Genomic DNA, 18,428 nt, shown 5'->3' with positions numbered 1-18,428 from the left:
GTTTGTGGGGGTTTCTTCTTCGGGTCCCCCCCCCCCCCCCCCCCCCCCCCCCCCCCCCCCCCGTAACTAACAATGTTTGTTCCAAGAGCTTACTTTTGAAGAAGCAACGGATATTTTGATGACTTAATCCGTACGTTACATTGACAGTATAACACTCACACAGTTATGCAGTCACGGCGAGAGGCACACAAACAGTATAACATCACTTATTATATAAATCATTGTACAGTACTTGCATCACTAGCAGAGGACTTTGACAGAAACAGTTCCTACAGCATGCAGGCAGAGTGGAATGAATGGACATGGCATGAAACATGAGCGTCTAAATTCATGCAATCCACATGTTAAGTGTGCGGGATGTGACGTGCATTAAGTATTAACCAGATCTATAGGAGGCAATTTGTCAAACCGGTCCGCGGACTTGTAGCTCAGACCGAAAGGCGGAAGGTGCAGTGACAGTTTAACGTGGTAACAGCAGTGACGGGACGATGGCAGAATGGAAGAAAAAAAAAAAAGAAACGTCGACAATAAAAGAATGTGGTCAAATGTGAAGCAGAGATGAACTCAGGCAGCTGTGGTAGAGCGGTCAGCTGATGACAAGCTGTCAATTACAGGCGATCAATCGGGTTGTGAGGCGTGACAGGAGGAGGAGGAAAGGTAAGGGGGGGGGGGGGTTACCTGCCTGCAGGAGGCTAGTGCAATGGCATTTACAGTAATGGGATGTTACCCCTGCAGCCTTCAGATTAAGACACTTTTCCCTATGATTCAGCTAAGCCCCCAAAATGTGTCACTAATCGTCTGCAGCCAAACTTCATGACTCTCTGGCTCATTTAAAACGTTAAAGCAAACCGTGAATCATTAAGGAAATGATTAAGCATTAATATGTAATTAACTTTTAGTTTTAAACATATGGAAAACTACAAAAAGAAACGATTACCCTTTTTGCACCGTGGTGTATTGATGTACTGTATTCCATTTTGTAAACGTTCTAGTTTACACAAAATCCCTCTTTTTCGAGAGGTTTTGAAATGTCCGGAGACGTCTGCAAAAAACAATTTACACAGACCTTGAATTTATACATCATCCATTTTATATTGTATCCACCAGCAAGACCGGAGGTACTTGGAAACTAGTGAAGAGAGCACTTGATTAGACCAAAAGTCTGCAGCCGATACTACTTGTGGGAGATTCAGAGTTTTACTACGAGTCGGGAGAATTTAGGTTGGAGTCAGATTTCCCCGGCAGTAATAACAGTGATTGACCCCACAGTGTAGGAGCAGGTCTCCCAACAACCTGGTGGCTCTTGGTGGGAATATGGAGAGGACTTAAAAACAGCCACGTGTTGGTGTAGGACTGGGAAACCAATTATCTGCATCATTTGCCCTTCAGCCTGTTCGATAACGCTCTTACATATGGCGAGATCACTAACCGCCCACGAGCAAAGTCTTCCTGAACTTAACTATGGCGTTGCTATGTTACACCAACAACACACACACAAGGTGTTTTTTTCAATGCCAGTAAAGGATTTGAATTACACTAGATCGAGCTGGACACCATTTCTTATGCATTTATACGACCACACAATATGCAATGATATGCAGGGCGGCAGAATTAATTGTTCGGAATTGCATCATTTAAATTCTCTAAGTGGCTAATACCCTGGGTGCACCGGGGCTCCGTGAGGTTATAACAGCACGGGGTAATAAAGCATAATAAGGGAAAGACTGTCAAAAAGTCAAACAGCTGAAAAAAAAAGAAAAAGGAGTCGAGGCCTATTACTGGAAGTTCAACAAACATGCACACACGGTTAACTGCCTGCAACAAACTGAAAATGACTCTTTATGTGTTCTCGGCCCTCACCATGCTCACCCATCCATAAAAATCCCATCTCAAGGAGAGCAGAGGTGAGGTCTCCCTCCTCCCTCCCTCCCTCCCTCTATAGCTCCTGTTCTCCTTCACTCTCTCCCTCCTGCTTACACATGCACACAAACAAAGCCCTTCTTTCTGTATCATAACTACTCCCGCAATTACTCAGACGATTACTCAGATCAATGGTCTACCTGGCGGGTTTCAGCTGCCGTGTACTCTTCTACTAAGTGTCCTGGCGAGGCGGGAAAAAGGAGAAGAAAAAAACCCTGAGGCTGAACACATTAAACAGGGTGTCTGACATGGGTACAGGATACTGTAATACCACGCAATAACATGAGGGGAAATAGCAAGACCTATTGTCAGTCACAGCTGTCACACATGAGGGGGTATAACGCTAAAAGTCTCTCAACAATGCCCCCCTGTTACAGTCGGCATCCCTGTTTCATAGATCTGCGCGAGATCCTGCTGTTAAATCTCTCAAAACATTCTTTTAAAAGAAAATACCAAAAAAAAAAGGATTTGGTGCAGAAGAGACAGATCTCGAGTGAGGAGTCTAACAAGGGGTTGGGGGGGGGGGGGTGATTTCAGACTCTCTATTTAGAAAAGACAATACATGAGCCCACTTAATTACCCAGTCTGCAGTCTGGATCTAGTCTTCCAGCAGTGAGGAGACTGGTGTGTTCATTAACAATGACGGGGTTCCTTTCTGCTTTACAGAGGACAGCTCTTTATTCCAACGGGTGAATACAGAGTTTTCTAAAAAACAAGGATTGGAGGGGAAATAAACACGAGACTTTGGCCTATATTTGACTGATCTTTTGGGGGGTTTGGTTGTGACAGAAAACAGCACATGTGCACACACTTTTAAGTGAAGCGATTCCCACAGAAGCTGCTTTTTAAGTCATAAAAAACCTCGGCTGTGACGCCGGGTTGTCTTTGATCTAGAGATCTCATAGAGCACAAATAATGAGAGGGAGGCAAAGACCAACCCATTCGGTATCATAGGTTGCATAACTATTTTTTGTAAATTTTGCAAAGATTCTAAAGTCCTACTGTTGATTCTAAAGTCCTACCCCCCCCCCCACCCCCCCCTATCAAATGCAGGTTCAAGTAAAAGCAGAGTAAAGGCGAGTACAGGGCCATAATTGATGGCTCAACGTGTAAGCTTTCTCTCTGAGGGTCCGCTCAGGTCCTGATCCCCCGGCCTCAACCTGAAACAATCACTCTTAGTTAACGACAACACTTCAGCTATTGACAGCGTGATCCCGTAAAGCAGACACTTCAATCAACAGAGCAGCCGGAGGAGGTGTTGTGTTGGGAGGGGAATAAAAGAAGGAAGGGGGGGTGGGTTGGTGGGGGGGGGGGGGGGGCATGGGGGACAGATGAAATCAAGAAGTAAATAAATGAATCAATGAATGAATAATAGATTGGCCATGCCAGTGGCCTCTCGGAGCAGCGATGCAGTATTAATAACTGACTCTTACTGTTCGTCTCTGTGTCATCACTGATACTCTTAGGTGGACCGTGGCCAGCATAACACACTGCTGATCTGTACATTCGATCCGGATTACGAACTTTCTTCAGTCCTTCAGGAGGCAAAGAGAAAAGTAGAGGAAAAATGGAGGAAAAGAAGCATTCACCCAGCCTGTGATGAGTGAGCAAAACTCCCCATGCAAGCAAAATATATCAACAGTATATTGAAACACATTTAAAACACACAAGAGCTGCAAAATACGACGCCAATAATATTAATAGTAATGATAATAATATGGGTAATAAATCACAGTGAATTAGTCTATTGTCATGTAAAACATTGCCTGAATACTTTTGTACTTTTATAAGAGAAATGGACAGTGAGGGCTACTGTAGCTCTGGTGTGATGCGGGTCAATAACACTCCCTATTGTATCAGTAGTAAAGCAGATGAATCAATACAATCCATCAGTGGAGGCAACCACAGGAGCGGACCCGGGTCCCATCCATCGTCACCTCACTGATTCAATTAAAAGGCCGGAGGAAAAGAAAAAAACCTAACGCCTGATTCAACACAAAACTGTGCGAGCACGTCGTCCGACATCACGGGGAAGGTTGAATTCATCCTTTTTTTACACAAAAAAAAAACGGCGGAGAAATATTTATACCATTGCTTGCACAAGCACTTTTGTGAGTTAATGGCTGACTGCGTGCTTACTTGATGTTTTTCGCCCCTGAACTTTGAGTGAAATGATAACATCAGGAAAACTTCTTGAAACTGCACCCGCTTGGAAATAAAAAGGGAAATATGACTTCAACACGGGCGTCATCCGCTGCTTTAGAAAGGAAACCGTCGCCGATTGTCGCCCTTGTCCCAAAAGTTCCGACCGCAAGATTTACTTCATTTAACTCTCCTGTGTGAGCTTTGCGTGCCAGTAAACGAGCCCATCATTGGCTTTTTATGTGACTTTAAATGAGTGTAAATAAGGCTACACTGTTGTGCTGGGTTTACCAAAACTACTGAACTTTAACACAGTGTTTCCTCTTTATGAGGAACACCACAACAGTGTTAGTTCTGTAGCTTGTGTTTGCAAAAGTGCTTGTTTTCATTTCTCAAATTTTGGCTCCTGAAGAGCAACATGTCTGTGATGATCTCCTCCGGTAGATCCCTAAAACCGTTGGCTGTAGTTTCATCCGGAGCAGTCTCAGCGTAAGACGTATCAAAGTTGACTTTTCGGTGCCCTCCAGGCCTCGTACTTAAAAGTTACGGACCCACAGTGCTTTTTAAGAGTGTGAAGAGGAGGGGGGGGATACCCCCAAGGGCCCTGACAATCAGTTAGGCTGGAGAGAAACACCTCCAGGATGTAAACATTACATTACCGAGTGAGAGTGGGTCGTGGGCCCTGGGTTTAACGCGAGATGTAACCCTCAGTTGTTACGGGCCATCATAAGAGCCGCCAAACAACCGGCAGAGAGATCAGCGCCGGCCGCACACCGCAAGGACAAAAAGGTGAAGGAAGCACTGCTCAGCTCTCTGCTACCCAACACATGTCGTATAAAACACTGAGACAGTGACGCACATCTGGCGAGCTGGCGTTCTACGGTAATGAACAGCCAAAAAAAACTGGATGAAGGAGTTAAGATCCAGCATGACAGCTCTATGTAAAGAGCTTTATAGGCCGCTTTTGACGTCGTATTCATGTGAAGGTGTGAAGCACCCTCTCTGTCTCTCTCTCTCTCTCTCTCTCTCTCTCTCACACTATGCTCCTCCTCCTCTTTTTTTTCCCACTGACCGGCCTCACAGGAACACTGAAAATAACTTAACCTGCTCAGCAATGGGACTTTCAAGTCAGGGGTTTTGTTTTTTTTCAGCGAGAGAGCTCCCGGTGTCGGAGAGAGAGAGGCCTCCCCATTAACGACTGGAGCCCATTTGTTAAGTTCAGCTATGTAGATGAATACATTAGGACTACACGCCACAGTGAAGTCATTACTATCATAACCAGATGTCTTTATTTTATTTTTTTGTCACAGCCACAGACGGATCCCTCGTCGAGTGAGGGTGCCTTTTGTAGCTCAATAGCACCCCCTGGTGGGGCTGTGCCTGCTGGTTGGCACACTGACATCCAGTCTTTTAACGCCTCCCCTCACATGGACAGCGGCAATTTGTTTACTCTCATTTGAAACATTAAAGTAATTCCACATCAAAAAGAATTCATGTTTTTGAGGTTACTGACAGCGAACTCTGACTGGGGGTCTGTTCATTGTGTTTTTTTTTGAAGCCTGCAACAATGTTGTTGTGAACAGCTCAGAAACAGCTGCACCTATAATGCATTTTGGTTTTTTTCTTCTTCTCTTATTTAAATTACGCAGCCACTTTTACAGTCTTGGATGACTCTTTTGTTCCACACAAACGGTGCAACACAAATCAGTAGATATAACAGAATAGCACACGTTTAGGCATTAAAGTAAGAACATACTGTGTTATTGATTATGATTATATTACATTCTGCAAATCAAAAGAACTTAAAAGAGTTCAAAGTTTGACATAACTGAGACCATTACAACAACAAAAAAATAACATAAACATTGAATTAGACATGCACATAAGCTCAAATATCTTTCATGAAATTCTATAAATGACATTTATAAGTTGCTTTATGTCTTCATCGTCTAACAATGCCGGCTCTTGTTGAGCACGCAGGCTGGTAAGGAAGCTCAGATGTGTTACATCTTAATCTATATTTTCAAACGAGTTGCTTAATTACTCACCCAAAAAGTCCATGGGCCTCTCTGAATGAGAGCAGATCTCTCTCATGCATACGTTTTGCAATAAAAAACAGCCCACTTAAGAGGAAATGAATAAGTCTAGTGCATTTAATTTTAAGTTAGTGAGCCGTATGAAGTGGGAGGAGGGGGGGGGGGTAAAAGTCATCATTTTGTCCGATGTGTAAAGCAGTGTAATGAGCAGGCTGCTGGAGACCCTGCTCTCCATCCTCCCTGCTCTCCCTCTCGTGTGATGGTATTTCATTTCAAGTGCGATAGGGCATCGCGAGCGGAGCGGGCACTACAACGTTCTGATGCCCGCGTCTCAAAGCACGAATATAGGCCAAGTAGTGGGCTATAAATGGCATTTGAAGAAGAAGAAAAAAACACCATAATATCCATAATAAATAAATAAAAATGCATCACTTCTTACTCTATTCGCTGAATGCCAGAGGAAAATGCTCGCGCTTCAAGCGGGAACTGAACGGGGAAAATGTAAAAAAATATATATATAAAAACAAGACTAATACATGTTTTAAAAAACAGATGTTTAAATCAACCTGCAGATAGCGGCTGCAGAAAGAGAGCCGTGTCGACACATAAACTTACACAACCGAGCCGCGTTTTTTTTTTTTTTTTTTTAAAGCTGGGTAATAAGGGAAGAAGTTAGTCGATGCCAATGACATGTTGTCATTAACTTAGCCTTGTTGTTCACAACTTGAATTTGCTCGTCATTCGAGCACGAATCCCTCCGCACAATGAACGGTAAACCGCGTTACTTTTACCACAGTGTGTCCCCGTGGCGGTGCTTTAAATGTGCGGGCTACGGTGGGAATAGTATAGCTGGCTAGAATGCAAGCTAATATTAGCTGGCTAGGTGATGTCTCCACGTTTTAGCTGCCGATTCGGAGGAAAATAGCGGAGCCGTTTTCTACCCGAAAAATCCTCCGCTTGTCCTCGCGCGTGTGTCATCTCCGCGCGGAGTTGCAGCTGTTCTTTAAAAAAAAATTCACACGGCGGTCATACTAGTAAATTAATCCCATTATATTTCTCTTACCTTCCGGCTTGTTTTCGGCAGCCATTTCCCCTTCACGCGCAACATCCTCCTCCTCCTCACGACCGTGGGTACCACGCGCGTGCACGGCGAGGACAGCACGAGGAGGGACTGGAGGAGCAGGCGGCGAGTCGGTCCGACCGAGGAGAACTTGCTATTGGCTGTGAGGCGGTGACTGACAGAGAGGCTCCGGGATGGAGAACACATCTCCCCTCACCTTGACACCACCAGCTGGGTTTTTGTTTTTTCTGTTGTTGTGTTTTTTTTGGTTTGTTTTGCACTGGCATGACGCTTTTGTTAGAAGCTGGTGACGCGTTATTATTTAAAAAAAGAAAAGATGAATGCTCAGTGGGTGAAGCTACGTGTTGTGTCCTTAATTTAAACTAATTCGTGAATATTAAATGTTTGACTTTGAGCCCACTGAAGTTGTTTTACACAGAATAAACAATGCATTCCCCGAGAGAGAAGAAACTCGGTTAGTGTGCTGATATTAAGCTAAATTACTATTTAATGGCCTTCATTAAGTTGTTTTTCTTAACATATCTTCAGAGATATAGTCTGCTGATCTAAAATGATAATTGAGGGTTTACCTGTTTCATGCAACTGATAACAGGGAAAACAAAATGTGTCATTTTTAGATAACCCTCCATAACAGCGTTACTTTGTGCTTGTCTTGTTTTAATAAGCCTCATTTTGCTATGTTTAATCCACTACGCAGACTGCCAAATGTGAGCTGCAGGGAGTCCTGTGTACATATAGTCTATTAAAAACCAACAATAAAACACCGCAGACATATAAAACTGTAGTGATGGCCTGCAGAGTCTATCAATCAAGTGTCCAGACGTCAGTTTACATTTAAAATTCTGTTGGCTAGTTTGTTCCCTTTAGACATAACTGATCAGACAGCGGCACCATGATGCTATAGAAGCTGCGGGGATCACTATAGGAGATGTGGATCCAGCTATTAGGAGCTTCTGGTCCATCTGAACATCTGTCAGGTATACTGGGGGGGTCAAGACCACTGCTAACACAGTGACTTTAAGTCCGTTCACTATATGCTGTCAAGGTTCTCAACTTGCATAATTGTGGTGCAGATGGGCCATCATAGGCTTGACAATAGCATGGCTACGTTAAATGACTCCAGGCAATCTAATCACAGATCATTGTGCTTAATAGACAGTGCTTTTTGGCACTCGCGTCATCTACACAGCACTTAAGGACAGCCTTCATCCTACATTAACAGGATGGTGGCCACCGGTGTTGAAATGCAATGTATAGTTTGAGGGGGTGGTGCTGAAAGGACAGCTCCTCTGCTGCCTGCTGCTCGTGCGCCTCATGCAGTCAACGGTTTGTTGTTATTGCAAAGAGAGTAATAATGAACTAATGAAAGGCCTAATGCAGTGAAGCAATTTTCTCACCCCTTGCCTGAATTGTTCCTAGGTGGATAGAATGCAGATATTATCCTTTTAGAGCAACGCATATGTACCTATCTGCAATATTATTTGTAGTGAATTGGAAATGTAGCACTATATTCAAATGAGTGCTTTTCAGAATTAACAAGTGACCTAGCTACACATCATTTACAAAATAATGAAAAGAAAAATTGATTAAAAGGAATTTAACAATCTTTGACTGTAGGTGATGAAGATACCACTCTATTTGTTTTACTTTAGAGACAGATAACATATATTTTATAGGGGATGGTGCCCTTGTAAAATCTACAATAACGACGAACAACTGTACATTTTAAACTTGGTAATGAAAAGCACGTTCAAGGCAGCACGAACAAGCCAATGAAGCCGTGAACGTGAACACAGCTGCCGTTCTTGTCATTCATCCCCACCACACGGGGGCGACAGAGAGCGCGGATACGTATTTGAGCTCCGTAAATTAAGCGAAGAAGAGATGACCGGTTGTAAACATGGCGTCTGCCTTGGACGATGATGAGATCCTTCATGATGATTACTATTCCCTGCTTAATGTCAGGAGAGAGGTACAATGTGCAGTTGTGATCCGAGTGGATGTTTGTGCAGGTGCATGTGGCTGTGTGTCCACGAACGTCCTACGGTTGATGTCCAACGGTTACCCGTGCAATCACATGTAACGTTAGCTAGGTAGCTAGCCTGTGACCCTCGACATTGATTCCTGTGCTGTGACTCCTCGGCTGGAAACTTTACAAGAACAGGTTGTCGGGTTACGACTTTAAAAACAGCTGTCAGTGGATGAAGTAAGATAGGTAACCGTGTGTTACTGTGGTAATCTGGCTGCTAATGCTAACCAACTGACAGTTTGTTTCAGTTTCATAATGATCTTTTGGACTGGATAGTGCTAACTAAGTTAGCTAATGCTATAACTTTACTTCACGGCTTCATCATGTATCATTTACAGTTGATCAGACTACAATATGAATATGTTCTCCGGTGTCTGGGGATCGGACCCTTTCGGTCGTGATGTCTTTATTTGTAAAGCAGAGAACATTATGTTCTAATGCTAAGTGGCATTTTACAACACAAAAATAACTTGTGGCACAGGGACATGCTGTTCCAGAGCGAGTCAGTGTGCTGCAATATTAAAGTTCATATATTTATTATAAAGCACAATGTTTGCATAAAATACTTTAATTCAAGAATAAATTAGGAAACGTTAAATCCGTCCCATCGTGTGTTATGTAGTTAAACCCAAAATGATTCACAGTCCCTATATCAGGGATTTAGAAAAAATTAGTTTAACAATAGAGAGATTGCATGCATGTGTATACATACTCTTAACTATGATGATTGGGTCAATACCTTTTTCTACTACAGTCTATTTCACAACAATGTCATTGTTACCTGAATGTAAGCAGCTAGTTTCTGCTCGGACTGTTCTGTCGTCCAACTTCATGAAGATCAAATACGTGCTGGATGATCAGATAATGAAGTCGGGAGTTTGTACACTGTTGATCAAGTTCCCCACAAGTTTTCCCCTTCACATTCCCTTCCTTTTTAAATGTCTTGCTTCAGGCAACACAGGAGGAGCTGAAGGTGGCATACAGGCGGTTGTGCATGCTGTATCACCCAGACAAACACCGGGACCCTGAACTGAAGCGTCAAGCAGAGCATCTTTTTAACCTCGTACATGAAGCTTATCAAGGTGAGTAAAGCTTTGATTACGCCATTTAGTCGACTCCCTTTTCAGCTGCACATGAAGCTGATGTTGACTTCTATGTGTTACGGCCTACCTAGACAAACTATGTTGACGGTTATTGGTGGGTATCTATGTCTTTCTAGTGCTTCGGGACCCGCAGGCACGAGCTATCTATGATATCTATGGCAAGAGGGGACTCGATGTTGATGGATGGGAGGTAAGTTGAATGACTGTAGTGGCCAAAAACAAGCCACAACATGCAGTCAGAAACAATAGCCATTGTGTGCATTGACACTCCGTAAAGCCCGATATACAATAACCTCTGTGGTGTTATACAAGCAGGAGGGTTGTGGTCTTTTGAGACCAGCTCAGTGGAGTTCTGTATTTCACGTCGCACAGCTCCTCTCCAGTACACACGTGCTTTATTCACCTCACCGAATGTTTCCGGCTACCTTGCCTTCATCCGTGTGGTCAGGGTTGTGTGTTTGCATTTGCCTCCATTGATCACTTTTTTTAGTTGAACCAAGATTTACAGGGAAAAAAAGGATAAGCTTTCTTAGCATCCTTCTCTTTAGAATGCTTTAAAGCCACGTTTAGTTGGGAGTTGGGATGGAACATTTGTACATAAGCGTAATATTTTAGCTTTAGAATCTCGTGGCATGAAGCCTGCATTCTTACCAGGAGACCATCCTGTCCGATATGACATCACCTCATTTAACCTGCGTGATATAGTTCCTGTTTTCCTTCATCTTTGCTCTGCTTAACAGTACAAAATGTGACACAAAATGTCCTGTAACTCTGTCTGCAACCTGTGAATCAGCCAATCCAGCGGTTGCTTTGCTCTCAAATCACATCTTTGTACTCCAGGTGGTGGAGAGAAAAAGAACCCCTACAGAGATTCGAGAAGAGTATGAGCGTCTTCAGAAAGAGCGAGAGGAGAGAAGGCTTCAGCAAAGGACCAACCCAAAGGTATGTCCAGGGGAAAGTAACACGCCTCACATTGAACCGAATGTTACTTAAACAGTCATTTGGCATGTTGTGCATATTATTTACATCATTATTCAACACATTCTTTGTCGAACATGTTTTTTGCAGGGAACTATCAGTGTGGGTATTGATGCCACGGACCTGTTTGACCAGTATGAGGAGGACTATGAGGATACGGTCGGAGGGGGAGTTCCACATGTGGAAATCAACAAGATGCACATATCGCAATCCATAGAGGTAATGGGTCGCTCCGGATTCTACTTTAGCTTTTAAGTTGCATTCTTACGATATGTTTTGGATTGAACGAGCTGTAGCCACGATTACATTTGCGCTACTTTTAGCTAATACTCATCAAAGGACTTGTTGTTCTATGTGTTCTACCGCAGGCTCCTCTTACCACAAAAGACACGGCCATTTTGTCCGGCTCCCTGTCAACCCACAATGGAAACGGAGGCGGCACGGTTAACGTGGCCTTTAGAAGAGTCACCTCAGCCAGTGGGTGGGGAGAGGTATGCTGCGTTCTCCCTCGTGTCTGCCTTTGTGCTACAACATGCAGTGACATTTTAAGATGTGAATGGGCATCTGTTGTGTGTGTGTGTGTGTGTGTGTACACAGGTAGAGCTCGGTGCTGGAGACACCCATGGACCTCTCTTAGGAATGAAAATTTTCCGGAACTTGACGTCTCGATTGTATGTGTTGAAATGCAAGACTACTCGATTTTCCCTTCAACATGAACAAATCAGTAATTTTTGTATTCATTTGTTGCCTTAGCTTTGTCACCGCTCAGTGCGCTCTCCAGTTTTCCTCCCGAGGCGTGCGCCCTGGGGTTACCACGATGCTCGCCCGCCACCTAGACAAGAACACCATGGGCTATCTGCAGTGGCGCTGGGGCACCCAGTCCTCTATGAACACCAGCATCGTCAGGGACACAAAGAGCAGCCATTTCACCTTCGCAATGCAGGTTAGCAGCTAGCAGTTATATTGAACTCTGATGTTAGCCAAGACACACCATACACGCTTCCTTGTCCGGATTGTGCCAAAATGTTTTAAATTTTTTTTGCTCCGCAGGTTGGCATTCCTCACACTTTTATGATGGTGAGCTACCAGTACAAGTTCCAGGATGAAGACCAGACCAAGATTAAGGGCTCAGTAAAGTATGTCGTCAAAGTGCTGTGTTTATTATTTGGAGAATGTTTTCATAAATCCATATTGAGAACACTGTTGTAGGTCATACTTAGATTTTCGTTTGTGTCAATCTGTTTGTACAGTAACTCCAATTTCTGTCCATTTATACATAGTTGGTAGTTTTTGTGCCAGAACTGACAGCTCCAGTACACTTTGAGTAAACTGACTGCAGAAGGAGAGGGAGTGACTTTTGTCTCGATGTTACAGATCCGGTTTCTTTGGGACTGTGGTGGAGTACGGTGCTGAGAGGAAGATCAGTCGACACAGTGTCCTGGGGGCCACAGTCAGCGTGGGAGTGCCCCAAGGTATCTCCCTCAAGATCAAGTGAGTGAAACCTCTTTGCTCCAGTTTGATGCGGGTTCCTGCGGGTTCTCCTCCACCGCGCTGTTGCCATGGCACCCATAGGGAATCGCGGCGTGACATCACGTCAGCCGGTCCAATGAATATTCGACAAGTTGTGTTTGTGCTGGGGCTGCATCTTTGAGGATGTAAACTAAGGATTGGGGCCCATTAAGATGCTACTTGGTCCTGGGATAAGAGTTTAAAATAAATGAAGATAATCCTTTATTAATCCCACAGCGTGAGCATAAAGAGCACGTCTCTTGTTATTTCTTGACACAGTATTCTAACGTCTTAGGCACACGATTCCCACTCTCCTGTCTAACCTAAAGAACTCTATACCTGCAGACTAAACCGAGCCAGTCAGACGTATTTCTTCCCTATTCACCTGACTGACCAACTCCTGCCAAGTGCTGTATTTTATGCCACAGTTGGACCACTGGTTTGCTACCTCGCCATCCAGCAGCTCATTATTCGGCCCTATGTGCGGGCCCAGAAGGAACAGTAAGAACCCCCTTCACTTTAAGTTCTTTCATGCAAGAAATGTTATTGGAAATAGCGCCGCGTGTATTATCACGGGCAGTTTTTTTTATGATTTAATTTCTCCATTTATCTTTCAACTCACCAGAGACTTGGAGAACCAGCAGGAGAGCTCGGCCTCAAATATAGCCAAGAAGAAACAGGAGGCAGAGGCTGCTGTGAGTATTTTACGGGCTTACATGCGACTGCGGTACCAATCCTACACGGCGGTTCGGCAGTCGGATAAGAGATGCAGGTCTTGTCCTGAAATATTACACGTCCCACACCAGTCAGATGAAGAGGCTGGGATGGAATTAGATAGGAGGCAAAGTCTGAGTGAAAATCATTAGTATAATCCATATGATTTGAAATCTCATTGTTTGTGTCTGTCTCCTTCCTTCCTTTCCTTCCGTGTGCCTTTTTTTGTTTCTTCTCTAAAGGTCTTGCTCATGCAGGAGTCTGTGCGCAGGATTATTGAAACTGAGGAGTCTAGAATGGGTAAGATCTGTAATACGCATGTATTTTAAGCAGGTTGTGAAACTATTTGATTATCTTACATTTGGAACAGTTTTTAAATACATTTTTAGGCGAAACAATTTGATGCCTGGTCGAACGTTGCCAACTTCAAAGTGTGGCTTCTGGGATGCGGTGCCTGTTTTCATTATGTGAAAGGAGACTCGTTTGTTTTTATCAATAATGTGACTGCTGGTGAATTTTCTGATGCAGCCTCTTCATTGTAGTATGAGGAGACTGATAATATCTAGTTTGATTTTGTGGAGAGTTTTTAAAATAGAGTTACAATTGCAAATAAAGGAAATCAGTGGATGTTTTTTCAAAGCCCCTGCTGCTTTTGTGATGAGTGATAATTGGCATTTTTTAGTTCGCCTTTGTTAAGTACATGGACACAAAGCCCTCTGCAGTCATTTTCACCTTAGGGAGTGTTGCAAGTGATAATTGGCTTGTGACAACTGTCACTGTAGAGGTTGCTTTAATTTTAGTATAATCAGAGGTCCTTTAGTCTTTGCACTTGTAAAGTAATGTTAATAGCAGGGTGTGTGTGTCCATGTATAATGACAGACACACACACTTTATTATTCAACGGACCACTCTCTATGAAATAGTTATGGTATTGTTTATGTCGCCTGCAATTAAAATTAATTGTGCTGTCTTGTTATATACTTAAAACAAAAACAAGTCTCCAAAATGACATCGGGTCTGTTATTAAATATGTGGCTAAAATGTCGAACGCGCAAGACTGAGATGATTATTCCGTGGAAGGTGACCAACCTTTTTGAAACGCATTAATATAACACATTAATACATTACGTCTCCAGTTGATTCACACCGTCTTTCATGCTGCTTCATTAAACCAGGCCTCATCATCCTCAACGCCTGGTACGGCAAGTTTGTGACGGACAACAGTAGAAAACACGAGAGGGCAAAGGTCATCGATGTGACTGTGCCGCTGCAGTGTCTGGTGAAAGACTCTAAACTCATCCTCACTGAGGCCACAAAGGTAAGAATTTAACCAAAGTCGATTTTACAGGTGTAATGTTACTGCATCCCATTGATACAGCACAGGGTATTGTCCTGGTACGTAAAACATGTAAATATACAGTACACATACTGGTTATAAATGTACTTGTACAGTGTTACAAACTGCTGCATGATGATCCAGTCTGCTGCTGCCGTCACATGACCTTATGTTGGCTTTCCAGTCAGGACTCCCTGGCTTCTATGACCCATGTGTGGGGGAGGAGAAGAGCCTGAAGGTGCTGTATCAGTTCCGCGGAGTCATGCATCAAGTCCTGTCAGGAGACTCCGAACCACTCAGGATACCAAAGCAATGTAAGTCCCATGTAGCATACAGCACAAGGGACTCCCTCGTGTTGGGATCGTGTCACAGTTTTGCATCCATTAAGGCGAGACAACACGGGCAAAACATGGGTGTGTGTCAATTTTGAGAGTTTGGTCCAGGTCTTCGTTCAGACTAGTGGAAAGAAAACATCCAAATTTTATGACGGTCAGTCTATTTGTAGAGTTTTATGGACATTAAAGCATGTAAACATGTTCTAGAAACCCAAAATACAGGTCAGAACCTGGAAATGAACCTAATTTGTATCCTTTAAATTATCAATTTCAGAAAACATGTAATACAAAAACTCATCACAAATACAAAGAAATATGCAACAATTTAATGTAATTATTCAACTGGGGAAGTTTCATGATGATATCTATAAGTTATTATTTTAACCTATTCCCCTGTAGTGTAATATTTAGCTACTTCAGTGCAGGATCAATGATTTGGTAGATCATCTTGAGCTGTCTAACCCGCCCCTGTTTCACATCTCACTGACAGCAGGGGGAGCTGATTTGAACCCTAAGTCATTGTAGACCTGTGTGTGATGCAACGTTTCTCAGAATATTGTATCTCCGCTCAGAGACGCTCCTAAAGATCCACTGAGCAAGTTCTGCCAGCAGCGTTATTTCTGACTTGCCTGTGATTGTTTCCACAGCTCACCGGATTGACGCAGACACATAGGAGCTCCTCCGCTGACCAAAAAGACTCATCTCTCAGCTGGTTGACAGAAGACGGATAAAACAAAAAAACCTGTTTTAGATACGACGCGGATTAGAAGTCCTTGTTACTCAGAAATCATGCATTTCCCTTTTTTTTTTTTTTTTTTTTTTTTTTTTCTGTTCTCTTTACATTCATTTAAATATGCAGCGCGGAGTGAAAGCATCACAGACTGGACTGATCATAGTTCAGTATCCGTGGACAGGGGTTTGCGGCCTGCTTGAAAATTCTAAAGAGACACCAAAATCGATGGCTGCCATCTTATGTCCCGGGTCTTTTCGCCTCCTTGGCATCCATTTATTTTTGGTATATGGCTTGTAACTTGTGATTGAGGTCTATGTACTGTATTGTACACAAACTGCAGTGCCTACGTGATTGAATACATGAATGCACCTTTGTTTATTTGCCATATTATTAAAATCAGTCTCTCTCATGTTGCGCAACCATTTTTGGTAGTTTTTTTTGTTTTCGCATAGCTTCATAAGATGATTTGTTTTTGAGTATTTTGGTTTAATTGATTTGTCCATTTCATCAGGAAAAGAGGACGACTGAAATGTGTGAATTTGAATGTAGAGTTTAGAAAGAGAGTCCATCACTTGAACTGAGTCAACATGTCCGTTACACTGTAGGTCTCCTCCCTGTGAGCCTTTCCTGGATCTGGGTGAAATGTTAATGAATCTTCCCTCCCTTCACTTGTGTTTGTGTGGAAAGGGGAGGATTAACTGGAACCACTATAAGACCAAAGAGTGCTTAACTCCCTGTGAATAATGTGACCCTGCCTTCTCGGGAATAATAATGAGTGGATCGTGCAAAGAGGGCTGAGAGATACTGACCAAATGCTTCCTGAAACCCAAAACAACATCTCTACAGTGATGATTCTCTTGAAGTTTGACAAGTTCTTCATCGGACCAATCTATTTGTATCCGTATTTTCTCCAGGATAACTGAATAAGGTTTGACCAGAAGACCAGGATTGAAAGGATTTTAAGGCTTGAGACGGTCACAGTGATGAAAAGTGTTCATGATGACAGGATTGTAACAGTGGATGAAAGCTTCCATCAAGAAATATCTTTTTATAAGTAAGATTTCGCTTTAGGATTTATTTTTAAATTCCACCCGTGTGCATATTTTTTTTTTGCCTGCTGTATTTTTAATGTGGTTAAATCCCACAGGCTGGATCCATATATGTGAAATAGCCTAATTGTTTTTATCGCTTCAGTTCAACAACATTTTACAATACTGTAGCATTTTTAAAAAGCAAAGTTATCTGACAATGTTAATGCAGAGTTAATACAGTTAATGTTCATTTTACAAAATAGTACAATACCGACTAATGCAGCTGGTGTTGATTACAGACACGCATCACCCTGAACACACAACTCACGTGTGTCACAAACAGAACTTTGTCATAACTTTAATATCCTGAATGTGATGTTTCTCCAACTAGATGAACAACAAGCTCTTTAGATGCAACAGTCCTTTTAGTTTAGCAAATACAAGTGAAAGAATGTAAAGCTTTTTATTTGCCACACAAAAACATCAGTCAGAACCGTTTATTTGCCAAAGTATGTTGCACATACAAGGAAGTTGACATTCTTATTTTGCTCCCGTAATCTGCAGCCATTTTACATGTTGAAGGAACGTTTATTTTCTTCTTGTAAACTATGAGTACTGTATGTGCTTCAGTTTCTTTTTGAAATGTCATTTTCATAAAACTCCCAATGCCGCACCTTAAGACGTCTCTTGAGCCGATTGGTTGAACACATTACGTATTGAACTTATCTGAGTTTGTTCTTTTAAGTTCTCTGTTTATTATTCACAAGTTAATCAATTGCGCTCTTTGTCCGATCATTACGCTTGCATGTAAAGTTTTCCCAACAGTCAAAATCATTTGACTTATTTGGACACTATTATCAATCATCAGGAACAAAGTACACTGGAGACCCTCAGTTGTTAATGGTGATATACTGAACATACTATTATAGTGACAGCATGACAGATTTCAACAATAAATATGATCAGCAGCTGTTAATTAAAAAAAATACTAAGTCAATATTTGACCCACTTTCAGCTGCTGATATGTCACGTAATGCATACACAGCATTTTAAATATCCGCTTGTTTTGGATGACGTAATCCGCGTACTTCATGTCCGCCTGGGCTTCTCGCCTCCCAGGCCGGGCGCCCCCGGAGAGTAAAACGAGCGCATCCTTGATGAACTGACAGGAGCAGGAATGTGTGACGGGAAGCAAAAGTGATGTTTCTCCAACGAGATGAACAACTAGGCTCTTTAGATGCAACAGTCCTGTGTCCAACGTGCCCTGAACGTGTACATAATTCGTAATAAGAACTTTTATTTTTGTTTGATTTGATCTAAAGTTAAGTTACAGATAATTGTAGATACAAAAAAAGTCTGAATATGATTGTGTTAATTAAAGGTTCTGGTCTGGCCGTGTCCTATGCATGAAGAGAAAAGCTATGAATGAAGCTGTATGTGCGCCACTCTTCAATCTAATGCAACTTGTGCACATGACTACA

At 42.6% G+C, this 18,428-nt stretch overlaps 2 protein-coding genes across 12 annotated transcripts in view; one reads left to right on the top strand and one right to left on the bottom strand.

Moving 5' to 3' along the window:
* Positions 1-7,359, bottom strand: part of camta1a (calmodulin binding transcription activator 1a) — a 269,414-nt gene extending 262,055 nt beyond the window's left edge. For 9 of the 11 annotated variants that reach the window (XM_031845518.1, XM_031845521.1, XM_031845519.1 and 6 more), the window contains exons 1-2: positions 7,162-7,358; positions 3,354-3,455 (exon numbers count right to left, since the gene is read on the bottom strand). In XM_031845518.1, the coding sequence (XP_031701378.1) occupies positions 3,354-3,455; positions 7,162-7,186 (127 nt within the window). In that variant the 5' untranslated portion in view covers positions 7,187-7,358. Of the gene's footprint in view, positions 1-3,353; positions 3,456-7,161 lie in introns of all 11 variants that reach the window. The other 2 variants (XM_031845523.1, XM_031845526.1) reach the window with 2 other exon arrangements.
* A 1,681-nt stretch (positions 7,360-9,040) lies between these two features.
* Positions 9,041-16,340, top strand: dnajc11a (DnaJ (Hsp40) homolog, subfamily C, member 11a). The gene is made up of 16 exons (XM_031844747.1): positions 9,041-9,151; positions 10,161-10,290; positions 10,428-10,501; positions 11,152-11,253; positions 11,380-11,508; positions 11,658-11,780; positions 11,887-11,960; positions 12,043-12,232; positions 12,340-12,425; positions 12,664-12,780; positions 13,144-13,299; positions 13,424-13,493; positions 13,755-13,812; positions 14,688-14,830; positions 15,033-15,162; positions 15,831-16,340. Exons 1-16 carry the CDS (start codon positions 9,080-9,082, stop codon positions 15,854-15,856), a joined length of 1,680 nt encoding a protein of 559 aa, XP_031700607.1. The 5' UTR covers positions 9,041-9,079; the 3' UTR covers positions 15,857-16,340.
* Positions 16,341-18,428: the final 2,088 nt, after the last annotated feature.

The sequence above is a fragment of the Anarrhichthys ocellatus genome, unplaced genomic scaffold (genome assembly GCF_004355925.1).
Source record: "Anarrhichthys ocellatus isolate YVR2014 unplaced genomic scaffold, GSC_Weel_1.0 scaffold5, whole genome shotgun sequence".
In the NCBI taxonomy this organism is placed as follows: Eukaryota; Metazoa; Chordata; class Actinopteri; order Perciformes; family Anarhichadidae; genus Anarrhichthys; species Anarrhichthys ocellatus.
This window is presented reverse-complemented; position numbering and strand designations above follow the sequence as displayed.

Excerpts from the sequence above, each read along its gene's own strand:
- dnajc11a (XM_031844747.1), top strand. The coding sequence starts at position 9,080 with ATGGCGTCTGCCTTGGACGATGATGAGATCCTTCATGATGATTACTAT. Across the intron at positions 13,300-13,423 it reads GTGCGGGCCCAGAAGGAACA|AGACTTGGAGAACCAGCAGG; the intron begins GTAAGAACCCCC and ends TCAACTCACCAG. Across the intron at positions 13,494-13,754 it reads AACAGGAGGCAGAGGCTGCT|GTCTTGCTCATGCAGGAGTC; the intron begins GTGAGTATTTTA and ends TCTTCTCTAAAG.